The 27845-nt window shown below is 39.3% G+C and overlaps 1 protein-coding gene across 1 annotated transcript; it reads right to left on the bottom strand.

The window, feature by feature from the left end:
* On the bottom strand, window positions 1–27766 carry itpkb (inositol-trisphosphate 3-kinase B). Its single transcript, XM_034150461.1, has 12 exons — window positions 27280–27766; window positions 22355–22542; window positions 21175–21319; window positions 20218–20502; window positions 18352–19275; window positions 7150–7249; window positions 6581–6618; window positions 6247–6422; window positions 5191–5395; window positions 3542–3643; window positions 3109–3180; window positions 1–2263 (listed from the first exon to the last, which is right to left on the bottom strand). Exons 2-12 carry the CDS (start codon window positions 22393–22395, stop codon window positions 2048–2050), a joined length of 2304 nt encoding a protein of 767 aa, XP_034006352.1. The 5' UTR covers window positions 22396–22542; window positions 27280–27766; the 3' UTR covers window positions 1–2047.
* Between the last annotated feature and the right edge of the window lie 79 nt (window positions 27767–27845).

Here is a 27845-nt window from a genome sequence, read left to right as displayed (position 1 = left end):
TTTAAATATATGGTGAAGTGGAAGCTATATACTATTTTGTTTTTATTGTTCATCAAGAACCTGTTACATTATGAGACATATTTTTCTACCTTATCTGCCAAATGAACTGTTGCATTGCATCTTAACATCATTGATCTTTTCTATAGCCACATCCAATGTTCTGAATAACGTTCTCAATGTCAGCTACTCGCCCCACAGTTTGACTTCCACTCATATTGTAACACATGCCTGAAGACAAAACAGCATAACAGCCCGAAATTCAAGATGTCACAGTATCCCATTAACTAAAAAAAAACATAATATAATGTTATAAATAAAGACAGAATGAAATACAAATTAAGCCCACACTTCAAGAGAATAATAAACATGCACCCAAAACTACGTACAGTAACAGTTAAGACTTGAAGAAAAGTCTGTCATAACATAAAAAATATAACATATTTTCACTTGGCTTTGTAATGTCAAGGCACTGTATAGCTTAAATAAGATTGTTCATGGCTGTAAGTGTTCCACAGGATTTGAGTTCACTAAAATAATGTTACAAAATCTACAATCAAACATAATAAATCTTATTGTACAATGTGAACAATCCCAACATACAGAGTGTAACAATGGTGAGAAGAAGTGTTTGGCCAGGGAAGAACTACAGTATAGACACCAAGATGGCTGAAAAAAATGTTAAATATGAAACAATTATCTCCATAACACACTGAAACTGCTGTGAGATTTATAATTTAGCTCCACATCTAAATTCTAACTGTGGCTGGTTAAACACAGGTTAAAATGAGCTAAAAGACAATGTAAAACACACTCAACTGTACAACCTCTAATGGTGAAACCGAATCAAGTGCACTTTTTTTTTTTTAAAGGATAGTGGCAATGTGCTGTTGTGGTCAAAACAGACAAACAATCCAATACAATTCAATTCAGAATTGCTGAGGAAGAATTACAATCAAAGTCTGACTGAATGGCGGTACGTCTATGTTACGTTGGAATCTGTTTAACAGTCATGAGAGCTGAAGTGTTCCTGGATCAACACATTTGACATAACATTTGGGGGGTTGAACTTGCATTTTTAAAGTGACTGCATGTACAATTTATATGTGATTATGGTAAATTTGGATAGCATAATATAGAAAAAGTTTTTTTTTTTTCTGCAACCACCAGGGGGCGCCATGGTCAGAAATGTAGAAATTCCACACACAGTGGCTTCCTTCTTTCTTATTATCATCAACAAATCCCCACAAAAGACCAACAACAACAATTAATTGATTTTGTGAAAATATTGCCTGTCTCTCAAAAGCCCTATAAAGCACATTCTCTTTGCCTTAGTACTCCCTCTTTGTGACTGTATATGAAACGTTGTTCCCCACAATTTTGGCGGCCACAGTTTCGGCCCTTGTTTTTAGTTGATATTCCGCTGCTAAAAGGTCTCCATCAAATTGAATATTTACTCCTGTTTGAGTATTTTTTGCTAAAAACTAGAACCAAGCTGTTTTTAAAAAGTTAAAAAAATTAAAAAATTAAAAATGTTGTGATCAATGTCATCATTTTTGTACATATTTATGTCTTCGTCAGGACTCAATTGGCTTCGGGCTGAGAAAAACGTACATGCTGGGCAGATATTGAAAGACAAACTAACATTGTTGATTTTGGTCTTTTTATGTTTGTTTGTTTTTGTTAAAAATATTAAAAATATGAAATATCATTAGCCTTAGCTTTCAATTTGGATTACGTAATCTACTTATTTCTTGTAAGAAGAGATTTTTTTCAGAGCAGACATTTCTTTGTCATAGTAGAACAAATACAGAAAAAAGTGTTGTGAAAAAGGCCTATCCCTTGAGGGGTCTGGATATTAATAAAAAAGGTTGTGTCCATGAATGGATTAGGCCAAACATTGTTATGGGATGATGTGGTTTCCAACAAACGGACAAATGTCGGTGGAGGAATCCTTGAGGAAGTCCAAAGTGTTCCCGAGGGAGAGGAAGAATGAAAGGAAGTGTTTGTCGTGTGTCCAAAAGTTAACTTGGTTAACTTTTCTAAACCCTCAGACTTCAGGTTCAGAGTTCGCCATGGATAAAATGATGTTCACCAAACTTTCAAGTCCAGTCAGGTATCCATCTTCTCGGTTGCCCTCTACCCACGATGCTCGGTGGGTCAGTTCCTGCCCCTCAGGAAGAGGCGTGGTTTTCCCAAAGTCGATCATCCAGACTTTGGCCCGCCCCTTACTGTCGTGAACAAATAACAAGGAGCTGCCAATCACCTGCAGACACACAGCAAGACAATGGTATGAATAAGAAAACAGGAAATGATTACTAAAAGAGTATACTTTGTTTTATTCAAAACCTAACTATGTGTGTGTTTGTGTGAGTCAAAAACATGATCTCACTTCCTGTTTTGTTTCGGTCACTTCTTACATTTACATCTACTGGTATGTTTGTGTGTGTGTGTGTGTGTGTGTGTGTGTGTGTGTGTGTGTGTGTGTGTGTGTGTGTGTGTGTGTGTGTGTGTGTGTGTGTGTGTGTGTGTGTGTGTGTGTGTGTGTGTGTGTGTGTGTGTGTGTGTGAAACCAAATGTGTGTGTATGTGGTCAGCGTTGTGGCTGCGTCCAATTTTCCATGACGAGACCTGGTATGTCAGTATGTGCACCGGTGTGTTTGCTCAAGTGAATTAGAGTCACTTAATTACTAAATCAATAAATGTAAATGTATGTGTACAGTGACACAAAATAAATATTGACCAGGAATTAAACAAAGAATCCTATAAATCAAATGTAATTATAGTTAACATGTCTCTAGACAAAAATATGGAAATTCTCAGTTCCTGAAGTATTTGCCTGAACGCAAAACCACATGAACCCTATGAGGTCAAAACAAGACTTGCGTAATTTTCAAACATTTGCTGAAATCCTCAAATATTGGTTGAGATTTGGCAGTATTCAATGGGACGCATTTTATACAGCATTAAGAAGCTAAAAATCTGTGCAGAGACGACAAAGTCGAAGAAAAAAAAACGTATCTATGATATTGCATACATTTGTCACATAATAATGTTTTGTCAATTTATACGGACATATACTTATGTCCGTCTTGGAGTGGTCTGTCTTTACCTCGTGCGTTTTGAAGAATGGGGAGATCTCCAGAGTGTTTTTGACTTCCTCCAGCCTACTTAGATAAAGGTTCTGTAAATAAATAAAAAACACAAAAGCTTTTATTACCTGTTCACCCGTACCACATTCTGTTCACTGTGTTAGAACAGAATGTGATCTACTCTCAGCCCAGCCTGCTGCACAGTACAGCTTTTCACAATAAAAAACATGACTGTTGCCGTGATGGATTAAATAAGACCTGTCTTTATGTATTCAAATATAAAATAATGAACACAGTCACAAGTTAACAAGTGTTTCCAATGCTGTCAAATACAACAGTGTGTGTGTGTGGGCCAGGAGGGAGTTCCCAAGGGTTTCCTTTCCTTTTCTCTCAGGCTCAGGAAGCTTAAGGTAACATGGTGTTTGCATACACATGAAGTACAAACACACTCACCAGTACGTCTTTATTTCCTTTGACAAAGTCATGGAAGGCCGCAGTAACTTGCTCTCTCGTTTTCGTCTTCTTAAAATCTCTGTTCACCGTCCCGTCCTCCTTCTAAAGAGGAGAGGAGAGGAGAGGAGAGGAGAGGAGAGGAGAGGAGAGGAGAGGAGAGACCATGAGAACTGACTTTATACTTGTAGTTAAAGGTCAAATATTAAAATCCTGAACTACAACTTTCAGGCTTCTTGTAGAGAGACACTAAGTATGTAAGGCAGACAAGGGAGTAGCAAAGGATGTGAAGGGAGGAAGGACAAGGAGCTGAGTAAAGGAACAAACAATGAGGGGAGCAAAGTGTTCTATATATACAGAACACTTTGTGAAATCTCAGGAAGTTGTCATTCCTGTTGTAAAAAATTAACCAATTCTTGTAAATTGTTTTATTTATACATTTTCAGAAAATAGTTGAAAATGGCCATCCCATCTGTTGTAGAGCTGTTAAATAAATAAATATAAAATCTCACATTCAGCATAAAATCAAGCAAACTAGCATAACAAAACATCGTTTATTAACTATTCAATTTTGGTCATAGAAAGTAAAAGCATTAGCAATTATAGTAGCACGAGTAAAAGGAGTAGTGGAACAAAAGTAATAGCAGAAATGGAGTTATTGTATTAATAGTAATTAGTAGAGCATCAACACTAGTAACAAATATAAAGTAGATAAGCATCAGTTTAGGTTCCCATTAAGACAGAACAGACACAAAAAGAAATCAGAGGGTAAAATAATAAAAGAATAGTTGCAAATAAATGCAGCAACATCGTTCTGTAAAGTGATTTAAAAGTATGTTCAAACATGTAAATAAAGCACAGCTCATTCCCAGCTGCAACAGGAGGCAGATTTACAAGGTGAGTGTGACCATGGGGAGGACTTTCTCTGATGATCAAGTACCAGTTGCTGGGTTGAAAGGAATACATGAGTTTCTTATTCTGCTCGCTGCCAGGCAACAAGATACTATTTGGAAGAGAAAAGTCGTTTTCCCTTTATGGTTCAGAGACTTATTATCTCTTCCTTACATACCTAATAACCCCATGCTTTCATATACATAGGAGCTTATACAGTGTATACTATACACACTGTTACAGAGAAGCACCTTTACAAAAAAGAGGTTGAACTGTACATGAACCACATGAACTTCACATACACACACATACAAACACACATTTCGGTTTCTGGGGATAACCCTCAGTGTCATGGCAACAGAACACCGGGAGGCCGTGAATGTCCTTATATAGCCACAACCCTTATGTGTGTGTGTGTGTGTGTGTGTGTGTGTGTGTGTGTGTGTGTGTGTGTGTGTGTGTGTGTGTGTGTGTGTGTGTGTGTGTGTGTGTGTGTGTGTGTGTGTGTGTGTGTGTGTGTGTGTGTGTAAAATGTCAGTGGCAGATGCCAAGGCATGTAGAGCTGCCACGGACAGGCCTCTTGTGCCACAAAGGCATCTCCTGCACAAACGTACCCTTCAGTGGGAGTTCGTGTTCAAAACAGGAAGTGAGATCATGACCTTGAAGGACACACGCCCCGACACAAACAAACAGAATTATAGAAGAAAGGAGGGAAGGAAGGACACACACACACACACCACCCTTCTCTCTGTGAGTCTTACCTTGACGCCCTCTATCCTGAATCCCAGGGTGGCGGTTGAGCTTATGGTCTCTCTCCACTGCATGTATCTGGGTTTGGACACCACTTTCTGGAGGTTTTCCTCGGGCGTAGGCGCATCAGGCTCAACCTCCACCATTTTCTGATACATGTCCGGTCTCGGGGAGGGTTTCTTACGAGCCTTGGTCAGCTCTTCCTCGAGGTAGGTCCTAAAGCATGAGAAACAACAACAGTGGTGGTTGATGAATATGAAGAAAAAGTGTGAGAGGCATGGAATCAGAGAGGTAGAAGGTCGAGGTAAAGATGAGGGGAGAGGGTCAACTCAAGGTGTGAAGAGGACATCTCTCTACTAACAGCATGGTGCAGCTGTTAAATGCTCAAATCTGGGAACGCAAAGACATCAATAGCTGCAAAAGAAACGTGAGCCAATAAGATAAGAGTGAATAAGATCACTTATTTGGAAGAGAAAACCAAAAGCCAATGGAAAAATGTACACAAACTGACTTAACTTTGATGTAAATCACTTGCCGTAGCTTTTGAATACAATTTGGATTTTCTTTTTACAGAGATTTTTGTGCTCAGACTTGGCCTTAAACTCCAAATGAGAAGGTAACTCTTCAATTTGTTGTCCTGTTGCAGTTTGTTGGAACATTGTCACCTCATTTCCAGATCTTATCAGTGTTAGAAGAAGTACTCAGATCCTTTACTTAACTAAAAGTACAAATAATATGGTCTTAAAATATGGCACCACTAGTAAAAGTCCTGATTACATTTTTTGTACTTACTGTAAGTAACTTAAGTACAAAAGTATTAGTATCAAAATGTACTTAAAGTTAGTTATTAAGTTATTATGTTTATTATTTTATGACCAATACATTTAAATCACACCTTTAACATCATTTCCTTGTAGATTAAATAAACACAGAAATGCTTGAAGTTTGTTGTAAATGTTTGAATTAATCACATGTAAGAACATAAAAGCTAATTTATATTTTTCTATGCAAACACCCACCACCCTGCTACGGTATCTAAGATTTTTTTTTGTCATGTGTCTCCTCACCTTACTCCCAACTTGCAGTCCATCACACACGGGAAGTCGAACTCAGCCAGCAGGTCCTCCATCTGGTTGTATTTCTGGCCGTCTTTCTCTACGTCTCCGTGGTAACCAGGGACGTACGGGCGCAGCACGTCCTTCATCAGGAGGGACAAACAGCGCTGCTCACATTCACAGTGTTTCTAAAGGATACCAACAACACATTATTAGCATTATATAGCCTGGCCAACATTTATTCTGCATCAACAACATGTGGAACCTTTTCTAAAGTAGAATGTATCACAACTACTTCCTGTGCAATGACCAAGAAGAATGTGTGGTTGGTGTGAAAGAGTCTTACTTTTAGTATACGGCCGTTAGCTCCCGCCTTGAAACTCCCTGGAAAAGCAAAAAAACATTTACTGTAAAGCAGAAGAAAGTGTAACGATACAGGTAACTGAAGCTAGCTTAGATTAAGTTAGTCAGGGTTAAAGTGAGGTGAGAAGTTGTTCATAATCTACAATCGGGAATTTCATTTCTTCTTTTCTTAGTAGCTTCACACAAATTCATTGGTTAAATTAGGCTTTTTGGTATTTTCCATTTCCTGTAGTGTGTTTATGTGTAAATGTGTCTCTATGCTGATTGATTTGCTCTATTGGCTAGCGCTCAACACATTGTACGTGATAGGCTAAGGGGCTGACCAATCACAACAGAGCCAGCCAGCTAACCAATCAGAGCAGACTGATACACACTGAAAATGTGCATTATTCGGCCCCTTTAACCATTACTTATTCAAAGGAGGCAACACCAAGTGTTTCCCAATCCTATATCTCACCGTCCTCACACACACCTCCCATTATTAATTAAAAAATGCACAATAACCGGTTCTGAGCTGGAGAATGTCTTATGAACGATGTTATTTCTACATACCTGCATGCCCTGCCAGTTGTATCCAGGGATATTTCTTCTTGAAAGACATGACAAACGGGGACCAGTGCACCATGTTCTTTATCTTCTTCCAAGACTTGTGCTACAAACACACACAACATACAGTAGGTGATTATCCTTTAACAACAACGGTATGCTGCACCCGAATCAGTGTTACTGTAATGCTTCCTGCTTGACTTGTTTCAGTTAAGATATGTATGATCATTGATCTAAGGTTAACTATTAATAAACATGTTTAAAACAAACAGTTCTTAAACTTGATGTGAGTCGTTGTATTCATAGTTATGCAAATGTGTCTCTCGTCTCTTTCTGCCTGTGTCTTTTTGGTTCTCCCACTCTCCTCTTTTTTGTTGCTTTCACCGTTCGACAACATTTTAACTAAACTCTGGATGATCCCGCTGGGGTTTCCCCTGGTAACAAACACACACACACACACACACACACACACACACACACACACACACACACACACACACACACACACACACACACACACACACACACACACACACACACACACACACACACACACACACACACACACACACACACACACACACAGTTTATCCAAGGGCTTTCCCTGTCCCCTGGCAAGGACACAGAACTGCGGTACTCCTTCCACACACACACACACCTAGTTGTTTTTCACTGACTACAGAGTGTTACAAGTTTTGTTCACACTTTCTCCTATCGTCTTAGTGATAGAAAGACTTTTCTTTTACAGATATTTTAATATTTAATTGTTAAACTCTCTACAAGACCTGTCTGTTCCCTGTTCCCCAAATGTACTTTTCTTTATTTTCCTAATTTATCTTGTTAGTAGACACAGGCAACAATAAATCAAATGCTTATTGAAAACACTATTCTGCCTGCAGCATTACGTCAGATTGGAAAAACTTCAGATGTCTGGTTCTGTGGGTTTGAAACAATGCTTGGCTGTGCAACATTGTAACAGAGCTGTTTTTGGATGCCGCAGCATCTAAAATAAAAAAATGACTGATTACATGAATCCAATATATGTAATAATACATCTAAAATCCTTCCTTTTTTTGCTTAAAAACACATGAAAAAGGTTTCGTACAGCTTTTTTAATTGATTGGAGCATAATAGACGTTATAATAAATGGAAATCCTTCCATAAATGATCATATCTTGTGTAATATAATATCTTTGCTGAAATTCCTAATCCTGCACAGGTGCAACATATCTGTTAATGACCTCACACACAGAGGATTTCCATCTGGTCTCCAAATACCAGGAGAAATAATATTATGTCTGCAAATAACCGAAGGAGAGAGGAAGAGGGATGAGAGGAGAGAGAAGAGAGAAGAGGAGGAGAGGAAGGATAAGATAAGAGAGAAGAGGAGAACCATAGAAGGAGATATACAACCAATGTCACATAATCTGGACCTGAGGAAGCACATCATGGAAACTGATGTAGGATAGGTCAGAGTGACCATGAACCGGAATATCATCAGAGTTATTGTCACCAGCCTTTTAAAAGCAGCTACAGTAACGTTGATTTTTTCTAGAAGTATATGAAATGTATTTAATCTGCAAATCCTTTACAAATAATTCTGTAACTCACAAGTGAACTCAACTTTTAAAGTTTAAGTTGAAAGTTTAATAGTTGAAAATTGAAGCAATCCAAAATGTACTTTTCTTTATTCCCCTTATCTAGTAGTTAAGAGCAACACACAAATCACATAATATTGAAACCAAAACAAAAAGGTAGGTAGCAACGTTCCTTTTTTCTAGAAGTCTATGAATTTAGTTGATCTGCAAATATCTGTTTAAAACAATTCTGTAACTCACTAATAAACTTGTTTCTTTGTAATTTCAGAAAAGAAATGAAGAGATTCAATATGGTTTAGAGTAAGATGACGCAGGCCAGCAGAAGCCACGAGTCTATGTGCAGGTGCGACTATATACATAATGCACTCAGTCAGTTTTAACGGAGTAAATGAAGGTTGAATTGAAAACTCTTTACAATCTATCAATTTCAATCAGTTTCTGGCTTCTAGTTAGGAAACATGCAACAGCCAATTAGCTTCTCTAGACTATCAATTAGGAAACAATAAGTCAAACTGAATGGTGTTTCCCTTCTCATTTCTTCCACCATCTTTACAAGCGTATCAGGCTACAGCTTGGTGAGGAGCCAGGGTCTGCTCTTCTCCCGTGTTGCCCATATACAGCTGGTGTGTGTGTGAGTGTGTGTGTGTGTGTGAGTTTGAGCTGTGGACTGTTCAAGAGGAGAAAAAAGAAAAGAGAAAGTCTGGACTGCCTCAAGTGTGAGTAATAACAGACGTTGTCAAAGTGTGTAGATTGTGTGGCAGGAGACATTAAAATGTAATCAGGATGAGGAGGAGAGAAGAAGTTTGGTTTGAGTGTCGCGAAACAAAAACTATTAGCAGGGTTATCATTACAATGAAATCTATTTCCAAAAGTAGAGATGTCAAACTTACATAAACAAAGACTAAATCCAGGGTTAAAAAGCACTCTGTGACAGTAATTGCAAAACCTGGGTGACAGTACCTGCAGGTGGCTGGTGCGGAGGATGATGGTAAGGATCAAGATGGCTCCCACCGACACAACAACACTCCACACTGAACACAGACATGCAGACCACATCATGGATGACGGGGCTTTCTGTCAGGCTAACTAACAACACTGATATCTTTCCAGTTCTCCTGCAGCGCACCTGAACTCTCTGCTTTTAAAAACTCAGGCACGCAGGCTCCTATTTCACGTGTTTGTGTGTTTGTGTGTGTGCGCAGGGATCAACAATCGTGCATCATTTGATTGGCAAAACAGAGGACAAACATAATCTGGACATGCAAATCTCCCCACAGGTCACAGCGTTCGAAAGTCAGACGGAGCTAAGTGTGTGTGAGTAAGTGTGGATAAACACTAGGAAAATGTAGAGGCGGCGGGGAAAAAGCAAACTAAGTACATAGATGTTTTTCTGCTTATATACGATTTAGTTTTCATGTGTGTTTATGTATGGGTAACCTTGTCTTAAATATGACTGCGTTTATGTGTGTGAGAAACAGAAGAAGTGTGATGGCAAGCTTTTAACACAAGCTTAAAAAGACAAAAGGAAACTCTACAACTGTAAACACGCAAACTATGGTGAGTTACTATGAGTTTTAATAAAGTTAAAACAAGTCATGCACTTAAAAAACTCTAAGCACTTAAGACTCTAAACTTGTGAAACAATAATTTCGCAGATGACTATCACATTTTGTGAGACTGTGAAAATATAATTTGCATAAATGTGTCGGAACGCTTGACATGTACATAGCAAATGTTTTTTAAATGCGTTGCCAGGGAAGGTTTGTGTAACAAATTTGCAGTTGTAGAAACAATTTAGGAGTGTTTAAATGTGTTCTTTGCGCAATATTGTTTCATAATTTTCAATATTTACAGCAAAAGAGGTTAGGATAAGAATTAAGAATAATAATGCAGTTTTATACATTTTAGGCAAATTAGATTTTCTTTGAAATTTAAAATGTAATCTGCGTTAAAGCTGAATTGTGGTAAATGAAAGCAGTACATATTAAATATCCTATCAGAATTCAGGACAAATAAATTCAATATTTCCAAATGTGTTGAATCTAAAAGAGAGCTCACTCTTGCTGTTTATCAATATATAGTATAATATTCTAAGAGATCTTCCTACCTTTACAGGAGTCATTTGCTTCTGTTCACCATACAGTATAAAAACTAATTTGGACAGATATGATGATCCATCTCAATAAACACCAAGCCTTAACGTGGTTATTGTCAGTGTCTGTGTGTTTTTCCATACCAGTGTGTGCATTAAATGACGCTGTGCTGGCTGTCAATCATCGGATACAGACAGGAAATGGATGTCTCCACCCGGAAATAATTCCTCAAGACTCCTTAGCTCAAAATAAGTCATGTTAAATGGTCAGAAAAATTGCTAATTCAGGGACTTTCAGTGAGTTTTTCTTTAAAAGAGGACATATCATGCACATTTGCAGGTTTCATAAGTGCATTTTGTGCCTCTAGTGTGACATGTTTACATGCTTTAATGTGCCTAAAGGTCTTTACAATCGAAGCATTTTAGGCAGGGTGTGGGGGAGAAAGTCCCTTTGAGATTTTAGCCTTTGCAGACCATTTACATGCACAAAAATCACACTACAGGAAAGGGAACAGCCCAAAAAGCAGAATAGGGCCCCTTTACAGGTAGTTCATTATTTTTTTGTATGGTGATTTAAACTGCTCCTATGAGAAAACGTTAAAAAACGCAGAACAAATCATCTTAAATTGTAATATAAGACCAAAGTCTGCTCCTTCCCTCTCTAACTAGGACTTCCCTCAAAGTGAGTTTTTCCTATCTCTATCCCCAGACCAGCTGGACGACAAGAAGAGAGGGAAAGCAGTAAAGTTTCCATTGAGAGAGAGAGAGAGAGGGAAAGAGAGAGAGAGAGGAAATGGTAAGAGAAGGAACTTCTTGCAGACAGGAAGTGGGGGGGTTTGCCGCTTGCCTCAGCGACAGTATTTTCCACATCCGCCGCTGACTACAAACAAAAGAAGAAAAAAAGGCCTTGCCCTCTGTAAATAACACAAAGAGTGAGGCAAAGAGTTTCTACTGGCTACTGTGAATTTTTTGAAATTTTTTGAAATGATCTTTCAGAGATGTGCATCACAGCTTTTCAAATATGTAATGCAGAGGACAATATATTGAAAGTGTTACATGTAGTTTTGAAAAGGGCGTTGCCATGTGCACAGATGTAAGGTAATGTCTTTTTCACCATGAGAACTAGGGTTACTTAGAAGCAGATATCGATAATTTGCATGCAGGGAGGAAAGAAAAGAGGTGTGGTGGTGAGTGGTGAGATGGTAATAGAGGCAAAGGGTAACTCTGGGTTACAAATGTCTAATGTGAAGAAGCCGGGGAAACACTGAGGCATGCTGATGTTTTCAACGGAGAAGTGCTGAGGAAACAACAAGCCTGATAGCGCTCACCACAAGGTCCTCGTGCAGATACAAATAATGCAACTGTCTGAGTCTGCAAAGTTAAGAGAGTCACACACACACACACACACACACACACACACACACACACACACACACACACACACACACCACATACAGACACAATTAAACTGCAGGGAGCGTAACCCAGGGTAAACCATTTGCTTGCAGAGTGCACGAGGAATCTTTAAGTAACCAAGGCTGGCCAGTGGAAAAAAGATAGCTTTGCAAAATTGGCGGTGAGAGAAAAAAGGGACACTTGAGGTTTAGATACTTGTCTTGTGGTTATTCAGTTATGTTGTACTAAATAATTGAGTCTGATAAGGATGGCTTGTTTCCAAATTGAGGTCATATGGAAAATAAAAGAGCACATCTGATTTCACATCTAACCGCGACTCGGAAACACCTGTAAATTAAATAAAGCAGAATTATCTCAGGGGTGTTTCTTCTCTTGCTCACTAAACAAGCAGAGTGACCTGAAAATGCAAGGTCATGATAGAATTCAAATGTAAAAATATTACAATCAACTACATTTAATTTAGGTCATGCTTTTATTCTAAGCGACTTACAAAGACTTATAAAGAGTTCACGCACCGTTGGCCATGCCTACCGGGGGAAATATCTTGCAGATGGACACTTTGACATGTTGACCAAAGTGGCCAAGGATTAAACCACAGACCCTCGAATTGGTAATACTAACAATACATGTTATTCCTCTGATGTTTTTATCCAAAGCAATTAACACACACTGCAATACGGGTTAAGTATCACTGCTCAAAATAACTGAAGATGCCCCATTATCGCCTGGCCAACAGTCGTGGAAGACAACCGTTTACACCCTCAGCCATTGAAATTAATCAAAGAGTATAAAATATGTTAATTTAGCCATTGCATTTCAATTGCAAACCCATGAATCACTATCTCTGCAAAAACGCTCCACTGAAAAACTGAAACATTGACTTAGATTAAATGTATTCTGTCAACAGATCAACTGTATAAGGTTAGTTGAAAGCAATATTATTGAGTTGAGTTTTTTCAAACGTAATGTTATTGCTTTCAACTAACCTAATACAAATCTGTTGACATAAAACATTCAATTAAAGTCAAGGTTTCAGTTGTGTCAGTGTTGCATTCATGCGTTCAGTAGGGTTTCCCCAGTGCTTCTCTCACAGCTCTGAAACCATGTGAAACCACACTTCACTTCTGCTCTGCATCCCAGAGCTCTTTAATGTCAGCTTCATTAACTGCAGGCCAACCGGGCTCCTCTTGGGGGGGGGGGGGGGCTTAAACTCGCACACTCTTACAGGCAATCTCACACAATAACACCAAAAGAAGAACTGACCGGTGTTTCCCCTTTCACACTTAAGCAGGCACTTTGTAACACACACACACACAAGTTAGACACACATGAACTTAAAGACTCTCAGTCTCAGTCTCAGTCACACACACACACACACACACACACACACACACACACACACACACACACACACACACACACACACACACACACACACACACACACACACACACACACACACACACACACACACACACACACACACACACACACACACACACACACACACACACACACACACACACACACACACACACACACACACACAGCTGTGAGAGGGAAACTCGGTTTGACGTCACAAAGTCGCTAGGCAACCGGCCGCCGTGGTAGAGAAGATTTTCCACTGCAGTACAAACACATTGTGTGTGTGCGTGTGTGTGTGTGTGTCTCAGTGTGTGTGCGTGTGTGTGTGTGTGTGTGTGTGTGTGTGTGTGTGTGTGTGTGTCTCAGTATGTGTTTTAGTTGGTGTGCTGATATTTCTTGTGTCGACCCACTTGAGTTAAAGTTCAGTTCAATTCTTTTTTTATCCTGTGCACTACAAAACTTTTTTCGGATATAAGAGATCTGATTGGTCATTTCAAAACATCACAAAAAAGGGACGCGAGTCAGCGTGACATTAGTTATAGTTACAGTTCAGTTAGAAGCAAAACTGTGTGTATACAGTAGCGTGTTGTTCTGCAGAGCGCAAGTGCGTGTGCAGAGGGTGTGTCTGTGTTATCGTATGTGAGTGTGTGTTTCTCAGTATAGGTGCAGTCTGCATTCCTAAACACATCTGTTTATATAATGGATGCATTTATTTTCAAGAACCAACAGGTGTATTGAAATGTGTCCAAAATGTGTGATGCGCCGTGAGCCTTGCTTACATTACAGTACAGACAGGATGACTTCCACCTTTGGCTTCAATAACATAATAAGCGAGAGCCTCATGAGCCCAGCCCCACTTCCGTAATACTGTCGTTTCTGATCTTCTAGCTTTACTTGCTTTCATCCATGTTTCAAACAAAGTGTGTGTTTCTGTACATCGTCACTTACAAGTTATCTTCTTTAATTGCTGATCGATTAATTGTTAACCTAATTCAATTGTACGATTCAAAAAACAAAAACATTTGCTCACAAAAGATGGACAGCGAGGTTTGTTTGTTCTGCTCGTTCTTCTCTCTCTAGTTTGCTTGTGTTGGTATTTTATTAAGTATGCAAGGTTGTATGTATGTACGTTTTTTGTTATTTTTGTAAAAGTGTATTTATGAGTATAAATGTATGGATGCAAGTGTGTACATAGACAGATGTATAGTTTGTTCCATTTTTTATTTAGTTTTAGGACATTTGCCAACTTTGAGCATGAATTCTAATAGACTTGAACTCAAGTCTGGGCAAAATGTTGTCAGTTTTGATGATACTCAGATAGCTTTTTCTTTATGATGTGAGGATTTTTTTTGTCAAACACTGTTTTATATCCTGCAGCTAATTGTTTTGCATGTCTGTAAATGTCTTGGAAGTCTTAACTGAAGCTGTTCAGTTTAAAGGGGCCCTATTTGTTTGAGTTTTCCCTTTCCTGTAGTGTGTTGTATAGGTTATTGTGCATGTCAATGGTCTGCAAAGGCTAAAATCCCAACGTTCCCTCCAGAGGGAGTTTCTCTCCCACTGCCTGAAATGCCTCGTTTGAACTCCGTGAACTTTGTTTACTTCTGTAACATAGTTACATCACAATGTAACACTTGCACTTCTTTTGGCTAGCGCTCCAACACATTGAACAATCGCAACAAAGCCAGCCAGCTAACCAATCAGAGCAGACTGGGCTCTGGTTTCAGACAGAGGGTGAAAAGAGGTGCTCCAGCACAGGCAGTATGAGAAAATGAAGACCTTTTGGAACAAAAAGCTTGTAAACATGTCACAGTAGAGGCACACAATACAAATATGAAACCTGAAAATGAGCTTAATAGAGCCCCTTTAAAACCACTGATGGGGTGTGGAGCTTTACTTGAAAGTAAAGCTCCACAGATATTGTGTGTCACCTTAGCAACGATTACTCTGCTGCGGGCAGATTCTTCTCTTCTCCTCGCCCAGAGCTCAACTGAAATTCAGTAGAAGAAAAAAAGAGATGCCAATCTATTGCAGGTGTCTCCTTCGCTGCCAATTGACTCAAAGTAGGAAAACACTTGCCGTACATGTGCCTTCTAACTTTGGAAAGATGCCCAAAAAAAGTCAAAAGATCAGCCAAAAAGTGACTATATATGGCTCTGTTTGGATTCAGCCTCTACCCGTTAAAGCGTGTACTTTCTTCAGAAATGAGTTGATATAATCCAAAAGCTGATGACCATAGCAACGCAGATGTGTTTATAATACAGAACAAATGAACATGTCACGCTTACTTGGATGGATAACACAAAGGAGCTTTAATGATTAAACTGATGAGGGGAAAGTCAGTCGTCAGGATAAAAATAAATGCAGAGCTCTCACCGTTAAATGTGATAAATGTATCCTGCACTTATTTATTAACTATTCTTAATCCTTTCACCATGTATACAATCAATACTATTATAATAACTTGCTTTGCATTTAGTTTTTCCAGAGCGACTTCTATCCTAGTATGATTGATGTCTTTAAGGTGTTGTGTTCAATGTTAGATGCCAAATAAAGTCACTCCTGTAATAAATAGCGACGAAAAGCAGATATATGATTTCTTAGCGTCAAGAAAACCTGCCTAAAATGTACAAGTTTTCGTCTCTACTTCTCTCATTGTGCTACTTTCAAGCTCACTCTGTTCTTCCACTCCTCTTCTCTCTGTCCCTATCCTCTTTCCTACACACCTCCCACACAAGCAAGCATGCTGTATGTGTTTCTGCATGTTTCCCTCTTGCATACATACACCAGGTTTCCTTAATACTACCTCTCAGGAGCTGTGAGAAGCTGCAGACGAAGACATGATAGTATAATAACCTGCATGTTTGACATCTTTGTGCTACGATGGGGGAAAAGCAGACTTTTACTAGCGACTATATACCTCGTCTGCTAGCAGGAGCTTCCTTCTTTTTCTCTGCCTGGATGAAGCGAAAAACAATGACCGGAAATATGCAAAGAGCAATACAAACACTATTCAAATCTATCAGCCAAATTCATTTAAACAAATAGTTTGGAAACCATGCCATCTGGGAGAGCCGGGGAATTGGTTTAGGGAGGGGTTGTTTGGTTAAAGAAGCATCTTTTTCATTAATCACGACAGGAGATCAAAGATGGAAAATTAGATAATAATGATGAACCATATCACTCCAATTTGTATGGGAATAAGTAGGGTGATGATTATTCAAATGTTTGCATGTTCAGTCTTTTACACTCATGGGGGACACAGTTTTAAAGCGTATGCATGGGTCATGTTATTTCAATATTAAAACATCCCTCCATATGCAACAATGTGTCAAAGATTTACGGGACACTTACGGGACACAATGTTTCAGAAACGTTGTTATACAATGTTTTGTTAAATCGTGTTTCAAAGCAGAAGGGAGATGGCCCTGTGAACTCATCCCGGCTACATATAAAAACACATCCACCCACCCACCTACACACACACACACACACACACACACACACACACACACCTCTTTGAACACCGTCCAAATGCAGGCAGAACCTAAGTGTGTGTGACTAGCAAATTCTCTTGCTGTCCCTTTTTCTATCACCCGTGCTTTCCCTCACACACAACTTCACATTAGCCAAACACTACAAAACACCCCTCCACCACACACACACACACACACACACACACACACACACACACACACACACACACACACACACACACACACACACACACACACACACACACACACACACACACACACACACACACACACACACACACACACACACACACACACACACACACACACACACACACACACACACACACAGGTCGGGGCACAGAGCTAGCTTTGTTACTCTGAATGTCAACCATTACTCAGGCAGAGAGCTCTGGCTAATTTAAAACAAGAGAACCCATCAACATGCACAGGCACATTCAAACACACAACAATGCACAATGACATAAACACATTTTAAGGCAAAATAATAAAAAGAGATCCACAGGTAACATTTTTCACAGATCTGGCAAGATATGTTGCAGAATCACCAGTTTTGCCCTAGGTCAATGTTGGATTTGGTAAAAGAGGTTTGTCAAATTACTGAGATTATAACAAAATCCTCAAAGAACCTCAATGCTCATTCCAAATAAAAATTGGAGAAAATGTGTCATATATAAAACATATTCATGTCTGTATTCAAATATAGCTGAATTTACTGTCAAAATTAAAATATACAAGGTGGCAGCTGAAAACTATGATCTAATGCAACAAATGTATCAAATGAATGGAAAACAACACTGTATGTACTTAGTGGTGCTTTGAGCTAAATGCTAACATCAGTTTGCCAACATGCTACGCATTGACAATGCTAACATGTTAATGCTTATCAAGTACTATGTTCCTCATCATAGTTTAGCGTGGTACTGTTGGCTAACTAGTACTGTAACTTTGATCTAAATGTGCTATAGGAGAGGTCAGTAAGATTCATCCTCTGGGGATCATGAATGTCCTTACAGAAATAAAATAGGAATCCATTCAATATTTGTTGGGTTATTTCAATGTGGACCAAAGACGTCTTTGTAAAACTCTCAGATATCCCTCGACTTTCCAAGATGATCCATTTCTAAGACTTTTCCCGTGTGAATATTTGGCATTTCCAGCAAGTGCACTTTCCAAAGGTCATTGCCATTCATAACTACAAAAGGTCGCAGGGGCACACACACTCTCACTTCTCTGTACTTACCGCTCTCTGTTGAGAAGTGAGGACTTCAGGGTTGAGGAGCTGCTCTCCCTTCTCTGTATCGCTGGAAATGTCCTCCTCCGACTCTTCCCAGGAGGAGGAGAACCCGGCCGAAGAGGCCGAGGAGGACGACAGCTTCCTCAGGGAGCGGGTGGAGAAGTTTGATCCGGGGACGGGGCTGGAACTGGGGCTGGGGGTGCAGCCTAACCCCTGGTCTGAGCCGGGGTCTTCAAAAGTTTGAACCTGGCTGTCCAACCCGGGGTCAGTTATAATGACAGCAGGGATGGAGGGACCGTGGTTGGAGGTGTTATCGGTGTCCATTAAACAGGGGGCGCTCTCACTGCTTTGTGCCCAAGGGAAAGCATCCATTCCTGGGTTAACCTCCGACCTGTCCCCCTCTGTCTGGAGCGACATCTCAAGGCAAGATCGGTCCTCTTTCTCATCTCTTACTTCTCCCTCTGTCCGTTCTCTTTCGTCTCCCAACATTTGTTTGTTTTCTACCTCCCCTTGGTCTTTTTCTCCCTCAGTTTCCTCCCCTTCATCTGGGTTTAACGTCTCCAGGGAGCCTCGAACGACAAACGCTCCGTCTAAACATGGAGTTTGCATTGTTGTTTCTGAATGGCTGCCATTTTGACCAATCAGTGTGTTGTTGTCTGTTTTTGTTGTTTTATCCTCCTCATCTCCTCTCCTTCCTACTTCCATAGTTTCTTCCTCCTGTTCTCTTCCATTTTGGACCACAGCAGGAACTTTACTCTCTTGCGGGTGGGTCATCGGGAATTTAAAGTCTGTGTTTCCTTGGTTGGGATCGGAGGGGGTTTGGCTAGGCGATCGTCTTGGAGGCCGAGGGCTGCGCTGGAGCTCAGTGTTAAGCACTTGGGCACGAATCCCGGAAATGTGAGCCTCGAAAATGCCTACTTTTCCCCTGACCTGGAAAAAACAGAGAAAGAAATTGTCTCATCGCAACTATAACCGTTTACTTTTATTCTTTTTTTTATAGTTCGGAGCACATCAATATCATGATAATATACTCAAAGTATTAAAATCAGCCTCAAGTCTAGAATTCTCCAATATTTGGCATTAAATGGACTAAACTGAAAAATGTTAAAAGTGTTGGCAAGCTGCAAATTCAATGTGTGATTGTCTGCAGTACGCACAGAACAAGTGTGGGTTGACTTTCAACTAAACACAGAGAAGAAAAAGAGTCCAAATATAAAACAGAAATCAAACCGATGAACTGCTTTTGTAAAATCTTATTGAGATGCTTTACATGCAAATTTGAATAATCTGTAATGATACTGATAATAGACACATACATATTAACCTTGGACAAATAACAGAAGTCAAATGGACTCACAAATATAATTAATGGAATGATTATTAAGTTTGCACATGAAGGATGAAGATAGTTGTAATAGTTGGCTCGAAATGAATTGAGTAACTGAAGCATTATCTAACTGACTAACATTCTTAAAAATAGACATTTCAGAATAAAAGCCCTTTATCAGAAAGACAGAGACTAGAGGTCCAACTTGCCAGCTTTCACAAAGCTAAAGAATACAGTTAATTCTGTATTAATGTCAGTCCAAACTCAATTTCCTTTCGTTTTTCAGCTTTCAAAGCTAAAGGAGTTGTAGATTTTGAGATCAGTGGAGCGGGGTGAGAGGAGTTCCTACTGGCATTGTTCTGACATGCCCAACAAATCAAAATGAAGTAGTACATCAATTCTCCGGAGTTTGAAAACATTGCTTACGTATTGCATTCCTAGATAAAGACAGAGAGGTGGCGAGTGAGACGGAGAATAGAAAATGATAGAGAGGAAGACAAAGACACAGATAAATAGAGAAAAGAAGAGAGGCACATTATAATCACCTCCACGTTCTGCAGCTCTCTGTTTATCTGCAGCAGCTGCGCCTGGCGTCTCCTGTCCTCTCGCTTCTCGCCTCCTCCCGTCTCTCCTCCTCCCTTCTCCTCCTGCCCTTCTCCTTCCCCTCTCTCCTCACCCCCGGAGGAGCTCAGTCGGCGGACCCGCTGGCCCACATTGACTCCCAGGAGCTCCGGGCTTCGTGGGGAGGGGGAGCGAGCGTGGTGTGTGGGGCTGGGGGAGAGAGAGGACGAAGGAGGGAAGACAAAAGTCCCTCCCAGGGTTCGAGGGCTCTGAGGGGGGGGGAGACACAAAACAGGATTAGGGGCGAAAATGACTCTATCTATTCAAGTTTGTCGAGAGATAACGATTTGTTTACTATTTTGGGACAAATTAGCAGTTAGGGTTAGATTGGGGTATGTGGTTAGTTTTTTTGAAGGTGTCTATGTAAAATACATGAACTGTCCCCAATTACAGATGTGTTAGTAATGTGTTGTAAATGCTTTCTGTTTAGTGTCTGGGCCCCTATTCGAAATATATGGGTAGTTTATCAGGGTGTCCCGTTTCATAAAATATATATGAGTATTATTTTTAGCTTACATGTATTCTGCATTTTGTATATTTTGTAAGTAATTTCTGTTGTCTAATTTTTCTTTTTATTATGTACTTTTAGTTATTTTATTTAAAAAAAAAAAAAAATGTTGTGCTTTTGGTTGTACATGTTGTGTATTAATCTCAATACAAATTTGATCACAAAAAATAACTAAATATATATGAGTCTTTAAACTCAAACTGAGCTAGATCCTTCTGTATTTGCTCCACAAAAAACGCAAAAACTGTAGCGTTGACATGGAAAACAGAACAATGTATAATTTTAGTTTTTAATAACCTATTTTTGATAACAACAAATAAGCCTTACAAATATCAGTGCCCAAAATCAACACAACAGCTCTTGGACAAGTTACCTTGGGGCTGGTTGGGCTGTAGAGACCTCCACCCGGACAGAAGGTGCTCCGATCAGGAACGGGAAGCACAGGACGGCCCACTGGACTGGTTCTAGATCGAGAGGCGGTGCTAGAGGAGCCTTGCTGTGTGTGAAACTGATTACTGCTGCGGAGAGGAGAGGGTTGGAATGTGGGTATAATTACCATAGTGATACAACTGTTACATGTTGTTGCCTATTCACTGATAAAATACACCCAGTGATGTCATACTGTGGTAGGTCATACCACATGTCAGTATCACATAGTAACAAATCTAAGCATGAAGACTGGAAAGTAAAGTACTCTGCAGTGGTGGAATGAACTACATTTTCTAAAGCACTGCACTGCATTTTTCTGTACTCCAGTACAATTATTTGACAGATTTAGTTACTTTACAAATGGGAATATTAGCTAATAAAAAATATAAATCACATCATATATCAACATTGAGCAACAGCACTAAATAAAGTAATTAGAATCCACCTTTACAAGTTGTGAAACATTAATGCATCAATAATCATAATACAGTAATTCATGACCCCAAAATGGGCCATTTCTCTTTTAATTTTCGTATTTTTGTATATTTTGATGCCTGTTCTTATGGTCTTTTACTTACAGTAAGTAAGACTTTTTGAATTCAGGACTTTTACTTGTGACAGATTATTTTTACAATGTATTATTGCTACTTTTACTTAGGGAAATACCTGGGTACTTCTTCCACTACTGCTGCTACATTTAGTTAAAAAACTACTGGTAATATATGTTTTACATGAGTAGGTTATGCAACTTTAATAAAACAACATGTCTAAGCATTACCCGATGAATCTGTAATCTGATTACAACTAAACAACCATTACATCATATTTTCACAGCTTTTATCTCTTATTAGATTACACATAAAAAGAAAAAAGAAAGTGCTGGCTAAATAGACAGATATTTTATTCATATAGTATATTCCTTAAGTGTTGTGAAGCAGGAAGGCATTATAAATTGTTTTGTAATGTTCTATAAATGAAAACGAATCTTCTAGTCCGGTCTAACAGGTTCTCATGGGCAACAAACATGTTTTTTAACTATGCATTTCCTCTACAACTCTCAAAGAAAGCAGCATTGTCTTACAACAACGTGTCATACACTGTAAAAGAAAATAAGAAAAACATACCTGTTCATGACTCCAAGGCCGTTCAGGGCAGAGGCTGCCATCCCTGCGGCCAGGCCAGGGGCTTTGAGTGCCGGGTGCACATCTGACTATCTCCCCTGGAGCAGCAGGGAAGGGTGGAGGACGGCTCTCAGAGTTTCTTCAGTCTTCAGTCCGCAGCAACAGCTCCACACCGCTCCCTGCACCCGCCACTGAAGAAAGAAATAATACAGACAGTTCATTTTACTGTGTCTAACCCAGGGGTGTCCAAACTTCTTTCACCGAGGGCCACATACAGAAAAATAGACGAAGGGCTGGGCCACTCACTTGAGGTATATTGCCTCATAAGTTCGGTTTTAAGTTAGCAAAATCAATCAAATGTAGGTAAATGATGCTCGTGAGTGTTGGCAGCTCATCCCTTAAAACAGAAGCCTCAGATTGATTATAATAAGGAGAAATAGGAAAGGGTGTATTTCAGCTTGTTATGTTAATAAGTCATTGGGCTCATCAACTAAGATATGTTAGAAAATGTTTAACTGAATTGACTGAATTTATTTGAAAGGTGGTCTTATTAACACATGAATACTACTGTGTAATATATTTTTACATTCATATTTAAGAAGTACAATATAAGACGAGCACGAGTTTCATTTGTGGGCCATATTCCATTATACTTTTTGAATTTTCTGAGGGCCGATTCAAAATGGTTCACGGGCCGCATTTGGCCCCCGGGCCGTAGTTTGGACACCCCTGGTCTAACCCTTCCAATTATCAAAAGCCACCCGAAGACATTCTTTCTGAGGAACATTCTCAATAAAAGCACTATTTCAAAAAGGACAGACACTGGAAATTCAATTTTGGATTCCTGGAAAGCCATCCATAACTGCGTCATGGACAAAGAAGATTATTCATGTGGACATGTGGACATGTTGTCATGTCAGAATAAATGGTATCATTGTTCCTGCTGGGATTAAATAAAATAAAAAGAAGGAAAGTGAAAGGGGGCAGCAAGATTCAAACTACTGTATTCATTGTAATATAACTGTTTTTATTAAATTATTTTAATTCTACAATGGAGCGACTGTCACAAAGTCAAAATTCCCCCGGGGAAGAATCAAGTATTTCTGATTCAAGGATTACTATTTGAAGAAAATTACAAATGGACAAGCTCCACTTCTTCTGTTAATGTTTCATAGATATTTATATCAAAGAGCCGTTTTATTACAATGTTAGTGGTTGACTTCTCCTCCTCAACTAAGCAACTGCTAAATCTACACCAGAATGTCATAAAGAAATCTCTCAGTTTCACATATTTGAGTGTATGAACATTTGTGGTGCTCTTGTGTCATAGCTGTAGCAAACGTGTCTGTTCCAATAAGAGCAGCTCCACTGAACCCTGCAGCAACACAGTTTGAAATGTGCTTCTTTACACTTTCAGGGGAATACATTGTGGGAGGCACATGGAAAGGGGAAGGGGATACGGAGAAACGTGCAGACATGGAAGAACGTGGAGAGAACATTTGACAGTGATATCTTGTTTTACTTACTTATATAATTGTATTTCTAATTGTATTAGCCTCGTGTGAATCTGTACTGTCCTGTTTTTCACTCTCACTCTGTTGCTGCTTTAAACTCCTGCATTTTCCAACAGGGATTAATAAAGGTCAATTTGATCTTAGAACGAGGCAGATAATAAGTGGCAGCAGAATTAAACAAAAAGAAAAAGGAGAGTTAGAGTTAGAAAAACACGCTGTGGAATCTTTTCAATGCAGATAAAGTTGTGTTGAGACACCCAAAGTTAATGAAAGAGCACTTCTAGTGACACACATGTACACTATAGCTTCTTTATTGTATTCAGATTGATCACAACATTTTATTATGATGCCACAGAAGACTCATTTGCTGTTTGTTCTTATGTTCAAATATATATTTTTTTTAAATATTGGTTGCTCAATGCTTCTTACAAGAACAAGCAACATGTACCTTTTCTGTGTTTGACTTCACAACAAATAGGTAGTGTGCTTTCTGTTTCATCTGAGGGTAGAACTCTTATAAGAAACAGGCTTTGCAGAAACGAAAATGGTCATTTTAGTTCCTGTTGGAAGATGGACCACTCTAAAGATCTGCTTAAAGAGTCAATTGACTTGGACGCACTTGGGCTCCACTCACAATAGAGCCGAATGCAGACGTCTATCATCGTTTTAGTGCTTTTTGTGGTTCACACTAGGAACAAAAGCAACTGGTTGTAGTATCTGCTCAAAACAGGTAGTGACAGCTGAAATAAGTTATGCAAATGAGCTGCGCTGTGCCTTACCGTGGTCAGACTGCACAACACTTGCAGAAACGTCCAATTTCCAAATGTCGTACTTGTGGGTTCGGTTTGAACTCAGTCAAAAAAAAAAAAATCGTTTTAAGCCACAACTTCAGTGCCTTGTTTCTGATTGGCTGACTCACAGCCTGCATTGTTCAAAGTGAGATAAGTCATTGCTGGCGTCTAGACTGCAGGCAAATCATTTTATACACCATGGCATTTCAAATGCGGAGTGATCATCCTATGCAGGAATTAGAGTGAATATCTTGTATTATTCCTGTCATATTTAAAATAAATATTTCAGAAAACTTGGTGCATAATTGGAAATATAGTTGATATTTTTGCACAACATAGAATCCTTTCTATCTTGCAGGACACTCAAACTGAAGCTCCAACATCTTGAAAACAAGTCCTTCTCAGTCCAGTTCTCGGGCTCATTCATGCATATTGCTATTCTCGTCATGCGCTGAGCTCCCTAAACTGCCCTGGGATGTGTTTTGATTCTGGATAAGTTAAGACATCAGGTCATGAACTACGGCGTAAACATGGGGTTTCCTTGTTGGGGAGTGACGCAGTTAGAGAGATGCAGGAAACAATCTTAATGGCCTGTCTCTCGGGTAGTTTACAAACCACCAGAGCAGCTTCTTTCACACTGTGTAATCACTTCTATCTGCTTATTCGACACTTATGTCCCCAAGGTTTCTGTCAAAACAACAACCATTCAGGTCTGGGGAAGATAAAGCGAGAGAAAGAGGGAGGGAAGGAGAATGCAGGAAAAGGACCAAAGGAGAAAGAAAGATCATGAGGAGGGATAAAGAAGTGTTGACCAGTCTTTTTTCTGCTTATTCTTGCTGATAATCCTGATTATCCTGATACTTAAAAAACAGAGTACTTGAAATGTAACCAACAGCTGCTGGTTAAGAAGAGCTTGATGTACTGATAACAACCTCCAAAAGCTGTCGGTGTTTCAGCGCAGTCTAATGTCAGATTGAGTGGGACTGTATGAGTATTCAAACTGTCCACTTGCCTACACAAGTGGGCAATAAACCTACGTACAGTGCACTAGTACTCAGCAGAGATAAAGATTCAAAGGTGCTGATGCAGATTTTTCCATCAAGTTTAAAGGCAGATGGCAGGACAGGCATTTTGACGCCTTTTAACAGTGAGATGATATCAACTTGACTTGATATTCGACTTGTTGCATTCATATTAGATTGGCAATGTTACAAATAAATAGGCAGGACATATTTATGGTAATATTGGCTTTTAACATGATGTTTAGAACATTGTGATGTGGCTTTATATGTAGCTAAAAAACAACATTCCTATTTATTTATCTATTTATAGTTTCTGGAAACGCTGTTATATCACAATTGGATCTGCCTCAACTTTTTTTTAATATTGCATAAACAATATAACTTGCGATAAACAAATAAATATTAAAGGGCACTTAGTTCTGCTTTTCTGCTGCACAAAATAATATTGACTTTTTAAGTGACATTGGGATACATTAATCTTCCAACAAACCCACATAATCCCTGTGTGCAATAGCGCAGATTGTTCCAATGTGTAAATCGCACAAATTTACATCACAATGACGATAGTTTTTATTTTATTTGTTCAGCTCTAGTCACAATCAATACAGCAAACTTAAATGGCTAAACCAATAGACCTAAGCAGATGGGATACACAAAGCAGAGAACCCCACTTAGAGCGTAATGGTTCCCAGGAGAGGAGGCAGCCTCAAGAGGGTCTTGAGAAAGACTTAGATAATCAACAATTAGTCGATCAACCCATGAGTCGATTTTTTGGATGGATTCATCGAAGTCATTTTTATGTATAACATCAACAGTTCTTTTCCAATGGTCATGTTAGAAGAATGTCTTTGGGGCAAAACATGCTGACATCTTGAAAAATGTAATGACCATTTGACATTTTAATGAAAATAATAATTAGCTGCAGTCCTAAAAGTAACCTCTATTTAAACGTATTCTGTTTAACTAATGCTAACATAATGAAAAGTGCTGGGTTCTCTAAGTGCATTTTGGGTCATGGTTGAAAGCTGGTAGAATAATGAATTAAGTCTGACACGTGTTGTCTCCTCCAGCTGTCGTTAAATAGTGATGTGCAAAGCATTCAGGTAGCTGATAGCCTAGAATAGCCTAGAGTTGTTGAAAGCGAAATATAAATTGATTTGTTAAGGTATTTGAATTGATCCTGCTGTAATACATGGATTTAATACTGAATTCAGGTGCCATACAATCCTGTCCAAGTCTACTGAATTCTAAACTATATTATGCTTTAAATTAGTATTCAGTCTTAGTGCAGCACATCATTGTAAAGCAGTGGTTATTTGAAGATTGAAGCATTTATAACAACAACATATGTATTAATAAGCAAATTAATTTGGCACAATAGGACTTCATACTGATTGAGTACTATAGATACATTTTAAATGGAAAAAATACTTAAATAGTCAACATTTCCACACTCTCTGGATGGATGACTAGGCCTAATCCTGACAACTTTCACTCTAACCTCTCCATCTACACAAGAGGAGGTGGTATTAAAGTGTCATAACCTCTCTGGAACAGCAATTATCTCCAGAAATGAAATGAGCAGGCCCTGGTTGTCTTACCTCCCCGAGGTCCCGTCCTCTCCAAGGCTTCTCCGGGACACTTTTATTGGTCTGAGTGATATTACAGCCAGATGCCAGCAGCTATAATCCCGAGGATGACTCTTCTCTGTCTCTGTGTCTGACACTTGTAACGCGACTCATAGGAATACGCTGCTCCGTGTGCACTACAACAATTTAATGTGCTCTTCTTCTGTGGTGTTCTTGGTTTCTTCCAAAAAAACGAACTTTTTCGACGCTGCCGCCGGTGCTTTTTTTCCCGATTTTTCACCTTTTCACCCAAAAAAGCCTCCTCTAAAAAAGAAGAAGAAGATTTCAAAATGTAGTTTGGTTTCCCGGGAGGGTTTTCGCTCTGTTGATTACACGAAAACTTCAAAGCTTGTCGTACCGAGCAGTGAAATGCTCTCGCAGCTTGCTCTCATACTTTGTGGGGAGGTTTCTGTTGTCATGAGTGCTGCAGCTCGTAGTAAAGCGCTGTTTGTCTGTGAGCTGGAAGCCGGAAGCGACAAGACAGCCTCTCGCTCTCTCTCTCTCTCTCTCTCTCTCTCTCTCTCTCTCTCTCTCTCTCT

The sequence above is a fragment of the Trematomus bernacchii genome, unplaced genomic scaffold (assembly GCF_902827165.1).
Source record: "Trematomus bernacchii unplaced genomic scaffold, fTreBer1.1, whole genome shotgun sequence".
Classification (NCBI taxonomy): domain Eukaryota; kingdom Metazoa; phylum Chordata; class Actinopteri; order Perciformes; family Nototheniidae; genus Trematomus; species Trematomus bernacchii.
The sequence above is the reverse complement of the archived record's forward strand: the minus strand, read 5'-3'. Positions and strand labels throughout refer to the sequence as shown.

What these genes read in the sequence shown, in the direction of transcription:
- itpkb (XM_034150461.1), bottom strand. Translation starts at nt 22,395, where the DNA reads ATGGCAGCCTCTGCCCTGAACGGCCTTGGAGTCATGAACAG. An exon ending in GAGAGCTGCAGAACGTGGAG is followed by an intron (nt 19,276 to 20,217) that starts GTGATTATAATG and finishes TGTTTTTTCCAG; the next exon opens with GTCAGGGGAAAAGTAGGCAT. An exon ending in GACTGCAAGTTGGGAGTAAG is followed by an intron (nt 5,396 to 6,246) that starts GTGAGGAGACAC and finishes CTCATGCTTTAG; the next exon opens with GACCTACCTCGAGGAAGAGC.